General features: G+C 43.1%; 1 protein-coding gene across 2 annotated transcripts in view; it reads left to right on the forward strand.

The window, feature by feature from the left end:
* The window catches only part of RAPGEF4 (Rap guanine nucleotide exchange factor 4), a 158532-nt gene that overhangs the window by 115572 nt on the left and 29656 nt on the right, over nucleotides 1-13304 (forward strand). For both annotated transcript variants that reach the window (XM_056861640.1, XM_056861641.1), the window contains 3 exons: nucleotides 1647-1765; nucleotides 9752-9834; nucleotides 12594-12672. In XM_056861640.1, the coding sequence (XP_056717618.1) occupies nucleotides 1647-1765; nucleotides 9752-9834; nucleotides 12594-12672 (281 nt within the window). The remainder of the gene's footprint in view (nucleotides 1-1646; nucleotides 1766-9751; nucleotides 9835-12593; nucleotides 12673-13304) is intronic.

Below are 13304 nucleotides of genomic sequence, written 5' to 3' on the forward strand. Positions count from 1 at the left end.
AGTTCAGAGAGGAAAGGGGTGGGTAAAAAAAATGGAATGGGAAAGAAAGAAGGAAAAGAAAGGGGAAGGAGGGGGAAAGGGAGGCCAGCTAGTATGGAAGCCCTCAACCATAGGCCTGGAGGAACATCTCCACCTTATAGGCCCTGTGGAACTGGACTAGGTCTCGCAGGGCCCAGGTCTCACTGGTCAAAGAGTTCCTCCAGGCCGTGGCTCTGATTCTCCCATCCCACTGCAGCCCCCCATGTCAATCCTCTGGATCCCCCATCCCCCAGAAACTGAGCCAAAATGGGAAGGGGAGGCAAGAAAGTTCCATTCTGTCAATGGAAAATTTAGTCTACATCTGCTTCCCCCTTGCCCAGCAGCCCAAAATTGTTCCCCCCCAATCTTTCCTCGCACCTGTGGAAATGCTGGATCCAATGCCATGGCTACAATCTGCTGCTGTTACTGCTGCTGTGGTACCAATATGGTTATTCAGCATTTAGTCAGCACCTATTGCCGGGAATCATAACACACTTAAAAGTTGAAAAAGGAATCACAGTACCAAAGAAGTAGAAAATGGCTGTATCGAACAATATCGTTTATTGCAAACGGATGCAAATCTTCCCCCCTTCACCTTCTTTCCCTTCTGTATTTCTTAAAATATAATAAAAACTTTTTTAAAAAAGAAAAAGAAAATAGTTGCATCATTTGGAACTGTGAAAAGATTGATCTGGAAAACAGATTGATTTTCTACTAATTAAAGGGTTGTATATAAATGCTTCAGGTTCGATGCAGGAAGATGCACAGATAGAAAAAAATGAAGGCACGATTTCTGGTTGGCCCATTTGCGTCTCATTGGAAGTCAGTGATAAAGTATCCTGTTTGTACATAGGATTACAGCCTGCAGCTATGACCCAAAGAAATTCCTGATGAAATACTAGGACTAACTTGTCCCTTGTGATTTCACTGAAATTAAAGTACAACCTTCCACTGTATTGGAGCCCATATTTTGTTTTTCCCTGGCTAGTTAGAACCTTTACATTATTGCCATTCAATATTTATTTTAGAGTAGGGCAGCCCATTCCTGACCTCCAAGGACGAAAGTCCTTAAGAGGCCCAAAAGGTGTTGCACCTGCATTGGTGCTCCCTGTGCCGGCACCCAGGCTATTTATGCCATGCAGAATGGCCCCAACACCAGCAGGGAGACCCAGACACCGGTCTCCTGGTGCTGCTGCAGCAGCACTGCCCAGGGATGCCAGCTGGGCCTTCCGCAAGCAGCCCACCAGCGCAAAACCCCGCGCTGGTGTCCTGGGGGCATTTCCGGGGCGTGCCGGGGGTGGAGCTGCCAGTAGGCAGCTTCATGACCCCTCTCAGCCCAGCACACCGGCAGGGAAAACAGCGTTGCTGCACCAGCTTTTTTGCAGGCGCAGCCTCGCTGTTCTCAATAGGGCAAAATGCACCGTTTAAAATTTTAAAAGCCGTCGAAAGGCTTTTTAAAGCCTTTCGGCAGCCGGGAAACTACTTTGGAGGTGCCATGACGGCGCCTCGACCACACCGTCCCCAGCTGCCAAAAGGTCAGGAATCGGCTGTATGAAAGCCATCCATGTTTCTTTTTTCTTTGTTTTAAATGTCGCATCTAGAGAATTATTATTAAAATTGTCTTTCAGGATGTCGAGGCAAACACTGTAAGACTGAAGGAGCACGACCAAGATGTCTTGGTCCTCGAGAAGGTCCCACCTGGAAACAGGGCTTCGAATCAGGGCAGCTCACAGCCTCTTCAACACAAGTATGTTTTCATCCCATAGAGTCAATGCTAGGCTGCAATTAAGCAATTCCAATGATATTATGAATGAAACCGTAGTGTGTTCTTTCTGTCTGTGGAAGAATGCAGGGTGTCATATTTGAAAAGAAATGATCAGCTAATCACATGCCCAGCAGTGCACAATGCGTCGTCTTCCAAACCTCCCTATCTGGGGTCCTTCAGCTTCCCACAATAAATTATATATAGTTCTTACTGTATATATTCATTGTGCGTAACAGAAATATTATAATTATAGTATTATAATTAAGCAGGGTAATTACTGGGAAGAGTTAAAAAAAGCACATGGTGTAATTATTAAGGGAATATATTTTAATTTTTGGATTTTCCAATTCTCATAATGCGTAACTATCCATTATCCACTCTGCATCACGTTGCTGGGTCCAACTCCCACAGACTGTGAAGAATTTAGAAAGAATAGGTAAATATTGGCTTTCATCTTGAGAAAAAATTTGAGATCTCTTTTTTATGTTAAAAAAATGATTAGAAGCCTCAGATGAAAATATCCAAGATATCCCAGCTGATGCAACTCAAAGTAAATGAAACTGCTCAGATAGAATTGTGCTAGATTTCTTCTCTATTGAAATAAACATTTTAAAGAGCCACCCACATTGGAAAAGCAACTTATTTGTACTATTAACTGTAGTTCAAAGTGAGCTGTTTACCTAGCTGTCATTGTGGAGTACTGAAATACTGATCCTGATACTACTAGTTATTGATTCATGAAGTTTTTTTGTATGCAACCGATCCCATTCACATAGCTAGAACTTCCTAAAGCAGCAGGAACGAAAACCATAGTTGGCTGTTTTCAAGGACAACTTTTCTTCTGCAGGAGGAATATGGCTAAGTTATTTTCTGATCCCCCCACCCCCAGATCAGGCATCATTTCAAACTGGTTTAGTTACACTAATTGTGGTTAGAGTGTTTGTCCGAACATTCCACCAGTTATGGTTAGTTTAGGGCCACCAAACCACAATCGGAAACCATGGTCTGAAGTTGGTCGATTAACCAGAGTTTGTCTTTACTGTGGTTTTGCAAGAGACCCTGGATTAACCCTGGCTTGTTCCCAAGCACAGTGAAGCTGATGAAACCATTACTTGTGGTGGCAAATTGGGATTCGAGTGATCACTGCAAACTGAATCTTGCCGTCACAAACTAACCATAGTTGAAATGAATCATGGGTGTTCATATTAGTGTTATGATCCCTCAGGGGCTCGTTTATTATTATATCAAGGAATGCCTCTTTAGCCGAGTCTGCCTTGTGCTGACGGTTTCCTGCCTCTGGGGGCTGTGACCACTTAAGGTTTAAGGCCCATTTGCCCTGACCTGGATGCCACAGGCTAGCCCAATCTTGTCAGGTCTCAGAAGTAAGCAGGGTCAGCCCTGGTTAGCTTCTGAGTTCCATCAAGTCGCAGCTGACTATGGTGACCCCATAGAATTTTCAAGGCAAGGGACGTTGGGAGGTGGTTTTGCCATTGCCTGCCTCTGTGTGGGCTGAGAGAGTTCTGAGAGAACTGTGACTGGCCCAAGGTCATCCAGTAGGCTTCATGTGGAGGAGTGGGGAATCAAACCCGGTTCTCCAGATTAGAGTCCTCCGCTCTTAACCACTACAGCATACGGGCTTTTCTGCATGGAATGTCCCCTTGCTCTTACACCTAAAAGCTACGAATCAAGGCTTAGGAACACAACAGCCATGGTTACCTCTCCATATACGCAGAGGCAGGTGATGGCAAACCAGCTCTGAACGTCTCTTGCTTTGAAACCCCTGAGGAGTCGCCATAAGTCTGCTGCAACTTGACAGCACTTTCCATCATTGAGGCCCGTTTGCTGTCTAACAGGTTCCTTGCCATTTTGGTCTGGCCATACTGATCTGTGGCTATATCCTATCCATCCTGATAACTGCCTGGATCTCCGTTCTTTAGTTATTGCGTCATCTATCCTGCCCAGTTTTCCCAGCCGTTTTAGTGACCGCCAGACGGACTGTTCTCCATCACCTGATCTTGCATCTCTTTTCTGCTTTGTCTTCTTTCGGGCAATTTCATATTCCTGGGCCTCATAGTGGGAATGAACAGAAAGAAGTAGAATATTTCCTGATTGCTCATGCCCTTCCTCCATAAAGCCCAGCCAGTCTGTCATGCCCAGAGATAAGATACTAGGCTATCGCAGTGGCAAGTAAGCATCCACATCTTCTGTTGGCATCCGCTTTCCAAGATGCAGAATAGAAATCCTTTACTTGGTGATGACAGGGATTGATCCTGGAGCTTGCGGCAACCACGGTGTATGCTCTTGCTAAACTGTGGTCTCTCAACTGTGAGATGTAGCTGTGATAAGAAAGTCAGATTTCACACGCAGACTTCTGCAAAACCACTCTAACATTACCATGAAATTTTACATGGATTATCCTTCTCCCTCTCTGTGTTTTCTATCTACCTTGAGGTTCATTCTGTAAGTAACAGCATATACATGAAACTACTATTGCTATTTTTTAAGATTATTTTAATACGGTGTTTTATTATCTACCATACGGTACAACTTTTTAATGATACCGTTTACACAGGTTGATTTCCATAAACTCTTTTCTACACTGTGCAAACTTTAGGTCTGTTAGGGCAAGAGCTGCTTAACAGAGCTCAGCCTGTGAATTCTTGGGAGCTGACTTTTTGGAATTTCCCTCCAGTTTTTTTCCAGCTATCCTGATTCAAACTATTTTATTTAAACTGGCATTATCCAGTTTTGTATCCTGCAACTTGTACACAAATGTGTATTTGTTTTTTTCAAAATCTCCAGTGATTATTTTCCTGTGCGTTTGTCTCTCCCTCATACATATTTATTAAAGTTAGGACTGGGTTGAAACAGCTTGTTGCATTTTCTTTTCAATTTCATATCAAAATGCTCTTCCCATTTTCTGCAATTTTTGACACATTGGCAACACACCTGGTTCTTATTTCTCAGCGCTGTTGATTTCCTTCTTCTGACTTCTTCTTTGCTGCTGATGGCCCTGTTTGCACACACTTTCATTTTATTCTACTGGTTTTGGCAACCCTCATGATTTTGTCCAAGTACGAATTTTTCCTATCAATTTTCAGCTATTTTTGGACCACATTTAGTTCTTGGTTATCAGCTCTCAGTTATAAGTATGTTTTTGGAATTTATCTTATGGTCTTCCAGAAATCCCCATGCGCCGTCACTGCCATATTTGTTGAGTTTGAACAGAAAAAATGAAGAAAAAACCACCCACTATGTCTCTGTTCTATCTAAAAAAATGAACCTTTACTTCCATTATAGATCTCCACTCCTACACATGAAGCCACCTGGGTGACCTGGGGCTAGTCACACTCTCTCAGACCCACCTACCTCACAGGGTGTCTGTTGTGGGGAGGGGAAGGGAAGGAGATTGTAAGCCGGTTTGATTCTTAAGTGGTAGAGAAAGTCAGCATATAAAAACCAACTCTTCTTCTTCTTCAGATTGGGGCTAGTCTCCACTCTTCTTCTCCTTCTCCTCTAAATTAGAAAGACACATTGTTGTTCTGAAACCACTAACTGGCATGGCTTGCCCTAAACAATACTGGTGATTATAATTTCATGAGTTGAGAGATCTCCAGTGTCCCTCCCCCTCCTCACAAGCCTACAATCCCAAGAATTTCCTGGAAAAAAGAGATAGCCATTAAACCAGTATAACACCATATTGCGGATATGCTCTCACTATCAGGAAACTGGGACAGTAAGGATGAGAGGGCAGCTTCAGAATGTTCTTGGCTCACCATCTAGGGTTGCCAGGTCCCTCTTTGCCACCAGCGGGAAGTTTTTGGGGTGGAGCCTGAGGAGGGTGGGTTTTGGGGAGGGGAGGGACTTCAATGCCATAGAGTCCAATTGACAAAGCAGCCATTTTTTCCAGGTGAACTGATATCGATCGACTGGAGATCAGTTGTAATAGCAGGTGATCTCCAGCCAGTACCTGGAGGTTGGCAACCATCTTCTACATGTCTGGAGCCAGAAGTAAGGGCCAAACTAAACATTACTTTTTTAAAAGAACTCTTGCCCTCCCCCACTGAACTGGTTTCCTGTGTGAAAATATCACAGATAGGGTTGCCAACTGCCAGGTAGTAAATTACAATAATGAGGAACACCTGTGCCAAAGTTAACGTAGTTGAAGAAAATGGTAGCACGAGGGCTCAAAAGTATAACACCACACTGGGTAAAAAATACAAAATAATGATACAATCAATGAACATGCAAACTGTGCAAAAAATCATATAAGCACTTCTGAATGTGTAGACAATATTGTCTACACATTCAGAAGTGCTTATATGATTTTTTGCACAGTTTGCATGTTCATTGATTGAATCATTATTTTGTATTTTTTACCCAGTGTGGTGTTATACTTTTGAGCCCTCGTGCTACCATTTTCTTCAACTGCCAGGTAGTAGCAGGAGATCTGCTAATTCAACTGATCTCCAGCCAATAGAGATCAGATCACCTGGAGAAAAATGGCTGCTTTGGCAATTGAACTCTATGGCATTGAAGTCCCTCCCCTCCCCAAACTCCGCCCTCCTCAGGATCTGCGTCAAAAATCTCCCGCTGGTGGCAAAGAGGGACCTGGCAACCCTAATCACAGAGGAGGAGTTATTTCCCTAATTTTGCTGTTCCATGTGCACAGATACTCCACGTGGAGCAGCATAATCAGGAAATAACTCCCCCTCAGCATGGTTTTTATGTGAGAAAATACCTTGGAGTAGAGTTGCCAGCTCTGGGTTGGGAAATACCTGGAGATTTGGGTGGAGCCCAAAGAGGGTGGGGTTTGGGAGGGGAGGAACCTCAGCATGGTATAGAGCCATAGAGTCCCCCCTCTAAAGCAGCCATTTTCTCCCAGGTAACTGGTCTCTGTCGTCTGGACATCAGTTGTAAAAACAGGAGATCTCCAGACCCCCCCTGGAGGTTGGCAATCCTAGCTTGGAGGGAGGCAGAAGCCTTTCTTCCCCTGCAGCACTGTTCCCAGCCCATTTGTAGGGTTGCCAACCTCCAGGTACTAGCTGGAGATCTCCTGCTATTACAACTGATCTCCAGCCGATAGAGATCAGTTCACCTGGAGAAAATGGCCGCTTTGGCAATTGGACTCTATGGCATTGAAGTCCCTCCCCTCCCCAAATCCCACCCTCCTCAGGCTCCACCCCAAAAACCTCCACCGGTAGTAAATAGGGACCTGGCAACCCTACCCATTTGGGCTGTCCTCTTTTGAAATTATATAACCTATTCTCCTCAGCTACTGAGTGGCTGTAGGGAACACGAGACCCAACTCTTTTGGCCCTACAATTCCCCCAGTGCAAAAGATACAATCCCTAGGGAGCTTTTAACCCTGGCCCCTCTCGCTTTAGAAATGTTGGCTTTAGTTTGAGAAGCACAGTGCTAGAAATGCTGTTTGGGTCCTTTCTATATTCAGCAGTTCTCTGCCTCAGTTTCTACCATCTTTGTTTGAAGAGCTTGCTGCAAAGATGAGCCTACCAACTCCCTCTCCCTGGGCAATCTCATACCTCGCTAACAGATTTCATGCAGAGAGTGTGCCTACCAACTAGTTTTCACCTCCGGTGTTTCATTTTCACTTTCATATTTAAACTCTAGCAAAGTGAACTCCTTCTCTCTCTCTCTCTATCTTTCTGCTTTGCTCCCCCAAGGTAGTATCTTGCACTTGGCTTAACAAGGGTTTGCGTTCATGGGTTATTAATGCCGCTTTTCCCAAAGGGCTGGCAGGTAAAAGAACTGTGTGACGGCCAGGTCTCAAAGTGCGGAGGAGCTCCCCGAGCTCAGCTCCACCACTTATTTCTCAGCAGGAGCTTCTCTTTGCAAGGGGAGAAGTTTCAAACCCCACCCACCAACTTGAACGCAGTAAAAGGATTACGTTGTGAGCAAGTGGTGCATTATAATAAACCCCCTTTGCTCAAATTTGAACTGTGTTCACACAGTACACTTGTTTAGTCCATGTTTGTTCTGGGTTTAGGTCAATGCAAAACATCCCTTCATGCATAATTTTAGAATTTGGGGTCATCCGCTGAAGCTGAAGGGGTGGGAGTTTCAGGACAGACAAAAGGAAGTACTTCTTTACAGAAGATGTGGTGATGGCTGCCAACCTGGAAGGCTTTATAGGGGAGTGGAGAAATGTATGGAGGAAACGGGCACCAGTGTTCGCAATACAAGGTTATGGCTAGGGTTGCCACTGTCTGGGTTGGAAAATACTTGGACATTTTGGAGACAGAGCCTAAGGAGGGCGGGTTTGGGGAAGGGAGGGACTTCAGTGCCATAGAATCCAATGGCCAAAGCAGCCATTTTCTCCAGTTGAACTGATCTCTATCGGCTGGAGATCAGTTGTAATAGCAGGAGATCTTCTTCCACTACCTGGAAGTTGTGCAACCCCAAGGAGAAAAACTCAGTACACAGTAAGTGTAGTTTTTTTTCAAAATATTTTCTTTATCTTGCACTTAGCTTATCATAAACACGTGTACAACAACAAAGTTATAAGTTCTGAATATACTCAAGATTTACCGTGAAGCTTCACTACATAATATAACTAATCAGAACCTTTTAACAATGATGAGCACCCCCCGGAAAAGTCCAAAGGCCGACAGCAATTCCTTTTACTCGAAAGTGGGCGATGTTGTGGGGATCGTTATGATCCGCTCCATCCCTATTGCGGCACTACTTCCGCGGTCAGCTGATATGGAATGATCCAATCACACTGGTAGAAACTTGTTACTGCTGATATCTCTTAGTTGGCTGAAGCGGCTGTATATTTGGATGTTACAACCTTCCATAAATCATATGTAGCACATATAGCATACACAGAGCACATATATAGCATACACAGATGTTACAAGATCCTGGTTGTCTCTTGTTTCGCGTTGAGTACAACTTGCTTCCTCAGACTGTACATTTATATTCTACAAAACAAACAATCATAATATCCCATATGCCATATAAGACATGCAAAACCAACCCCCTTATCCAAAATGTTTATTCTTACCTGACTGCGAAACACGAGACAACTGGGATCTTGTAACATCTGTGTATGCTATATATTCAGAACTTATAACTTTGTTGTTGTACACGTGTTTATGATAAGCTAAGTGCAAGATAAAGAAAGTATTTTGAAAAAAACTACACTTAAAGTGATATTAGTGGCTGTGTACTGAGTTTTTCTCCTTAGGGTTGCACAAGCATAGATCAGTACACCTACTTTTCATAGATACTGCCTGGAAGTTGGCAACCCTACATAGAGTCCAGTTGCCAAAGTGGCCATTTTCTCCAGGTGAAATGATCTCAGTCAGTTGGAGATCAGTTGTAATAGTAGGAGATCTCCAGCTAGTACCTGGAGGTTGGCAACCCTAATTATGGCAGGGGCCACATTCTTCATGGGGCTGCCTGGACTCACATATCTTCCTCTTAGTAAGTAGCCAGTGCTTGTTGTTGTAACTTGGAAATAGCACTTCCCTGCTCTTCTGTCTATCATTCTGACTACTCACTGTATGAAGCAGGATGCTGGACCAGATGGACTACTGCTCTGATTCAATATGGCTCTCTCTTATATTTCTTCTGTAATTTTTCAGTCCCAGATTATCCTTGTCTAATCTGAAATAGAAGCCAATGCATGTAAGGCTGCAATGCTATGCTTACTTACCAGGGAGTAAGTCCCATCGAACAAAGCAGGATTTATTTCTGAGTAAACATTCACACGCTTGCACTGTATGTCAGGTGATAAAATTGCCATGTGTTAGGAAATATAGAATCATTCGTGTATGCTAAAAATCAAAGCATTAAAAATGTCTATGAGGGTTGTCTAGCTAATGCTAAACAAGTTTTACCTACATTAAGTAATATTTATTTGATACAGTTCTATCCTCTCCTTCCTCTTCCAAAAGGCTCAGACCAGTTCTTTGCTGATTGTTTTCCCTTTTCCTCATTCAGGTATACTGTGATGTCAGGAACTCCAGAGAAAATTTTAGAACATTTCCTGGAAACGTTGCGCCTTGAATCAAGCGAAGGAACAGGTAGATGGACTAAAATCCTTTCTGTGATTGTACATTCATATAAGAAGTGAGGGCCGCAGTTCTTCACACCAGCTACTTAAATTCTGCGTAATATAGATGTAGGGAACCTAACTCTGTGCAGGATTGCAGCCAAAACTTCCATTTGCAGTGTTCATAACTGGTGCAGCCCATGGGCGCTAGAAATAGCCATACATTGACTGAAATATGATACCTGATGCTTTATGTTATCGAGGTTGCATGTGACTTTGGTGAGAGCCAGCGTGGTGTGGTTGTTTACCTACCTGGCCTCTGTATTCTGTAGGCCCCCTAAATCCTGTGCCTCTTCGTAGCATCCCAGCTCTTTAATGAATGGTACTTTCAGGAAGAGCTGTTTGAATATTTGCAAAACATTCCATGACATCATAGCAGCTTACAGGGCTGTCAGAAACTGAGAGACATCTTCTTGTGGCATGGCCCTCCTTCAAAATTATGCTCCCTATGCAAAGTAGAACATTTGTGTAGACCAGGGGTGTCAAACTCATTTGTTACGAGGGCTGAATATGACATAAATGTCACTTGGTTGAGAGGGGCCATGTGTACTGTTATGGCCGCCTGCGGCCACTCCCCCCCAAGTCCATGGTTGGGGGGGGACCCCATTAGCCAATGGGAGCATACAGTTCAGGAGCCCTGGGAAACTCCATGCTCCACAGAGTGCTTGTTTTCCCCTGATGCAATTACAAGGAACTTGTTTCCCTTGATTCAATTACACATACAGACATGCATACATAACATGTACCATAAAATGTAATGCAAAATTTAATTGGCAAAGCCAATTAATGATATTATTTTTTACTTAAAATGCACACATGATTAAAACAATAGCACTAACAGCCCAGATCAGGACTGGGTGGGGGGTGGTTGCCTTGGCTGGCTCACAGGCTAGATAAGAGCTCTCAAGGGGCCGGATCTGGCCCCTGGACCTTAAGTTTGACACCCCTGGAGTAAACAGTTAAATATTCAAGAGGATCAGCCAAGGTAATATCTGAAACAGCTTTAAGGGAAAATATCTATCGGTTTGTTACATTTTTATCCAGCCCTTCTTCCAGAGTTAAAGGTGGCATATATGGTTCTCCCATCTGCATTTTATCAAGGGTATGTATGTATGGGTGTGAAAGATGGACAGTGAAGAAAACTGATAGGAAGAAAATAGATTCCTTTGAAATGTGGTGTTGGAGGAGAGTGTTACGGATTCCGTGGACTGCCAAAAAAATCAGTGGGTTATAGATCAAATCAAGCCTGAACTGACCCTAGAAGCTAAAATGACTAAACTGAGGCTGTCGTATTTTGGTCATGTCATGAGACGACAAGAGTCACTGGAAAAGACAGACATGCTAGGAAAAGTTGAGGGCAGCAGGAAAAGAGGAAGACCCAACAAGAGATGGATTGGCTCAATAAAGGAAGCCACAGCCTTCAATTTGCAAGATCTGAACAAGGCTGTCAAAGATAGGACATTTTGGAGGACTTTCATTCATAGGGTCGCCATGAGTCGGAAGCTACTTGACAGCACTTAACACACACACACACGTATGTTAAACTGATTGGCCCAAGATTATCTCTCTCTCTGTGTGTGTGTGTGTGTGTGTGTGTGTGTTAAGTGCCGTCAAGTCACTTCCGACTCATGGCGACCCTATGAATTAAAGTAAAAGGTGCTTAACAGTGCCATCCTAAACAGAGTTATACCACTCTACTTCCATTGAAGTCAATGGGCTGAGAAAGGTGTAACTCTTCTTAAGATGGCACTCAAGACTCTCACTGAAGTGAATTCCATAGACAGTACCATTTTCTGCAGACTTTCTCTGTTTACATAGAATAGTAGCATACATCTTTCTCTGCTCAGAATTATATATTTAGTGAAAGAACCTCTAATCAGTGAAAAATTATGGCCCGAAAGACGTATATAGTCTTTGCATAATTTGCTGAATGTGTACAAAAATTCTTATAATTCAGGGGCATTATACCGTGTACCAGTAGAAACTCAACATTAATTTCTAGAAAAATTCCGTTAGCTGGACATTTTATATATGGTGCAGCTAATATTCTCCTAGTTGTTTCTTTTGTCTGGCTTTTCAAATTTATACATCAGGACCAAACTGCATGAGATACTGGGAGTTCTGTGAATAAACAGCCAAGATTTTTTTTTTCACACAGGGCCCCAGGTTGTTGTTGTTTTTTGTAGAATTAATTGATTGCAAATGACCAAAGGACATTACAATCTTAAGTAAAACTGTGAATACAGAAAACACATATGGGAAATAACAATAAAAACAAGTTAGATAAAAATGGATAAAGAAAAACAGAGATAAAATTTCCTAGCTCCCCAAAATAACAAATACAACAACAACAACAACAACAACAAACATAAAAAGCATACGATGAAACTGTGTGAGTGATGTGTGAGTCTACATTGGCTAAATGCAGAACTCCAGTTTTGAATCAGGATTTGGGGCCCTGCGTGGCTGCGTTTTAAAGTGGGGGGGGGAGAGAGCTTGAGAGCTTATTCATGGAACTTACAGTGTAGTTTGGCCCTTCACATCTCATCACAGTGGAGTGCCCAAAAAAAGCTTCCTGTTCAACTATATCCATTTAATCAATACAAAATCTATCTGACTAAGCTGAATCGTTGGTCTGATTTACGGAACCAACATAGCCTCCCAACTGAAATAGAAAGTTATCACGGTACAACACATTTTTGGAACATAACGTTGGTCTTCTTTTCCCAGATCCTGGCTTTCATGATTTTGTTATGATGCACTGCGTGTTCATGCCGAATAATCAGCTTTGTCAGGCTTTGATGGCTCAATATCCTTTTTTCTTTAATGAAAAGAAATGAAATGGGGAAAAAACCCACCTTGCTTTCCTTTACAAATGTCAGCCTCGTGAGATGTCAGTATGCCCCTTGCAACTGATCCAAGTACTGATCCTTGCAGTTGATCCCTGCAACTGATCCATGGACTAAAATCTGAAAAACCGAGTATGCATTTGCAACAAGTATGGGGGGGTCTCATTGACTTCAATGGCAACCCTAATCTCACAGGGTGTCTGTTGTGGGGAGGGGAAGGGAAAGCGATTATAAGCTGGTTTGATTCTTCCTTAAGAAGGAGAAAAAATTGGCTATATAAAAACAAACTCTTCTCCTTTTCCCCAGTAATCAGTTAAAGCAAAACATGACCAACAAGTACAAAGGTATATATCTGTATGTATAAATACATATGTAAAGATTGGTGTTTTGCATGCATCTGCACTAGGGTTGCCAACCTCCAAGTGGTGGCTACAGATCTCCCGCTATTACAACTGATCTCCAAGTGAAAGAGATCAGTTCCCCTGGAGAAAATGGCCACTTTGGCAATGGACTCTATGGCATTGAAGTCTCTCTCTTCTCCAAACCCCGCCCTCCTCATGCTCCACCCCCAAAATCTCCAGGTATTTCCCAA

The sequence above is a fragment of the Euleptes europaea genome, chromosome 15, assembly GCF_029931775.1.
Source record: "Euleptes europaea isolate rEulEur1 chromosome 15, rEulEur1.hap1, whole genome shotgun sequence".
NCBI classification, from domain to species: Eukaryota; Metazoa; Chordata; class Lepidosauria; order Squamata; family Sphaerodactylidae; genus Euleptes; species Euleptes europaea.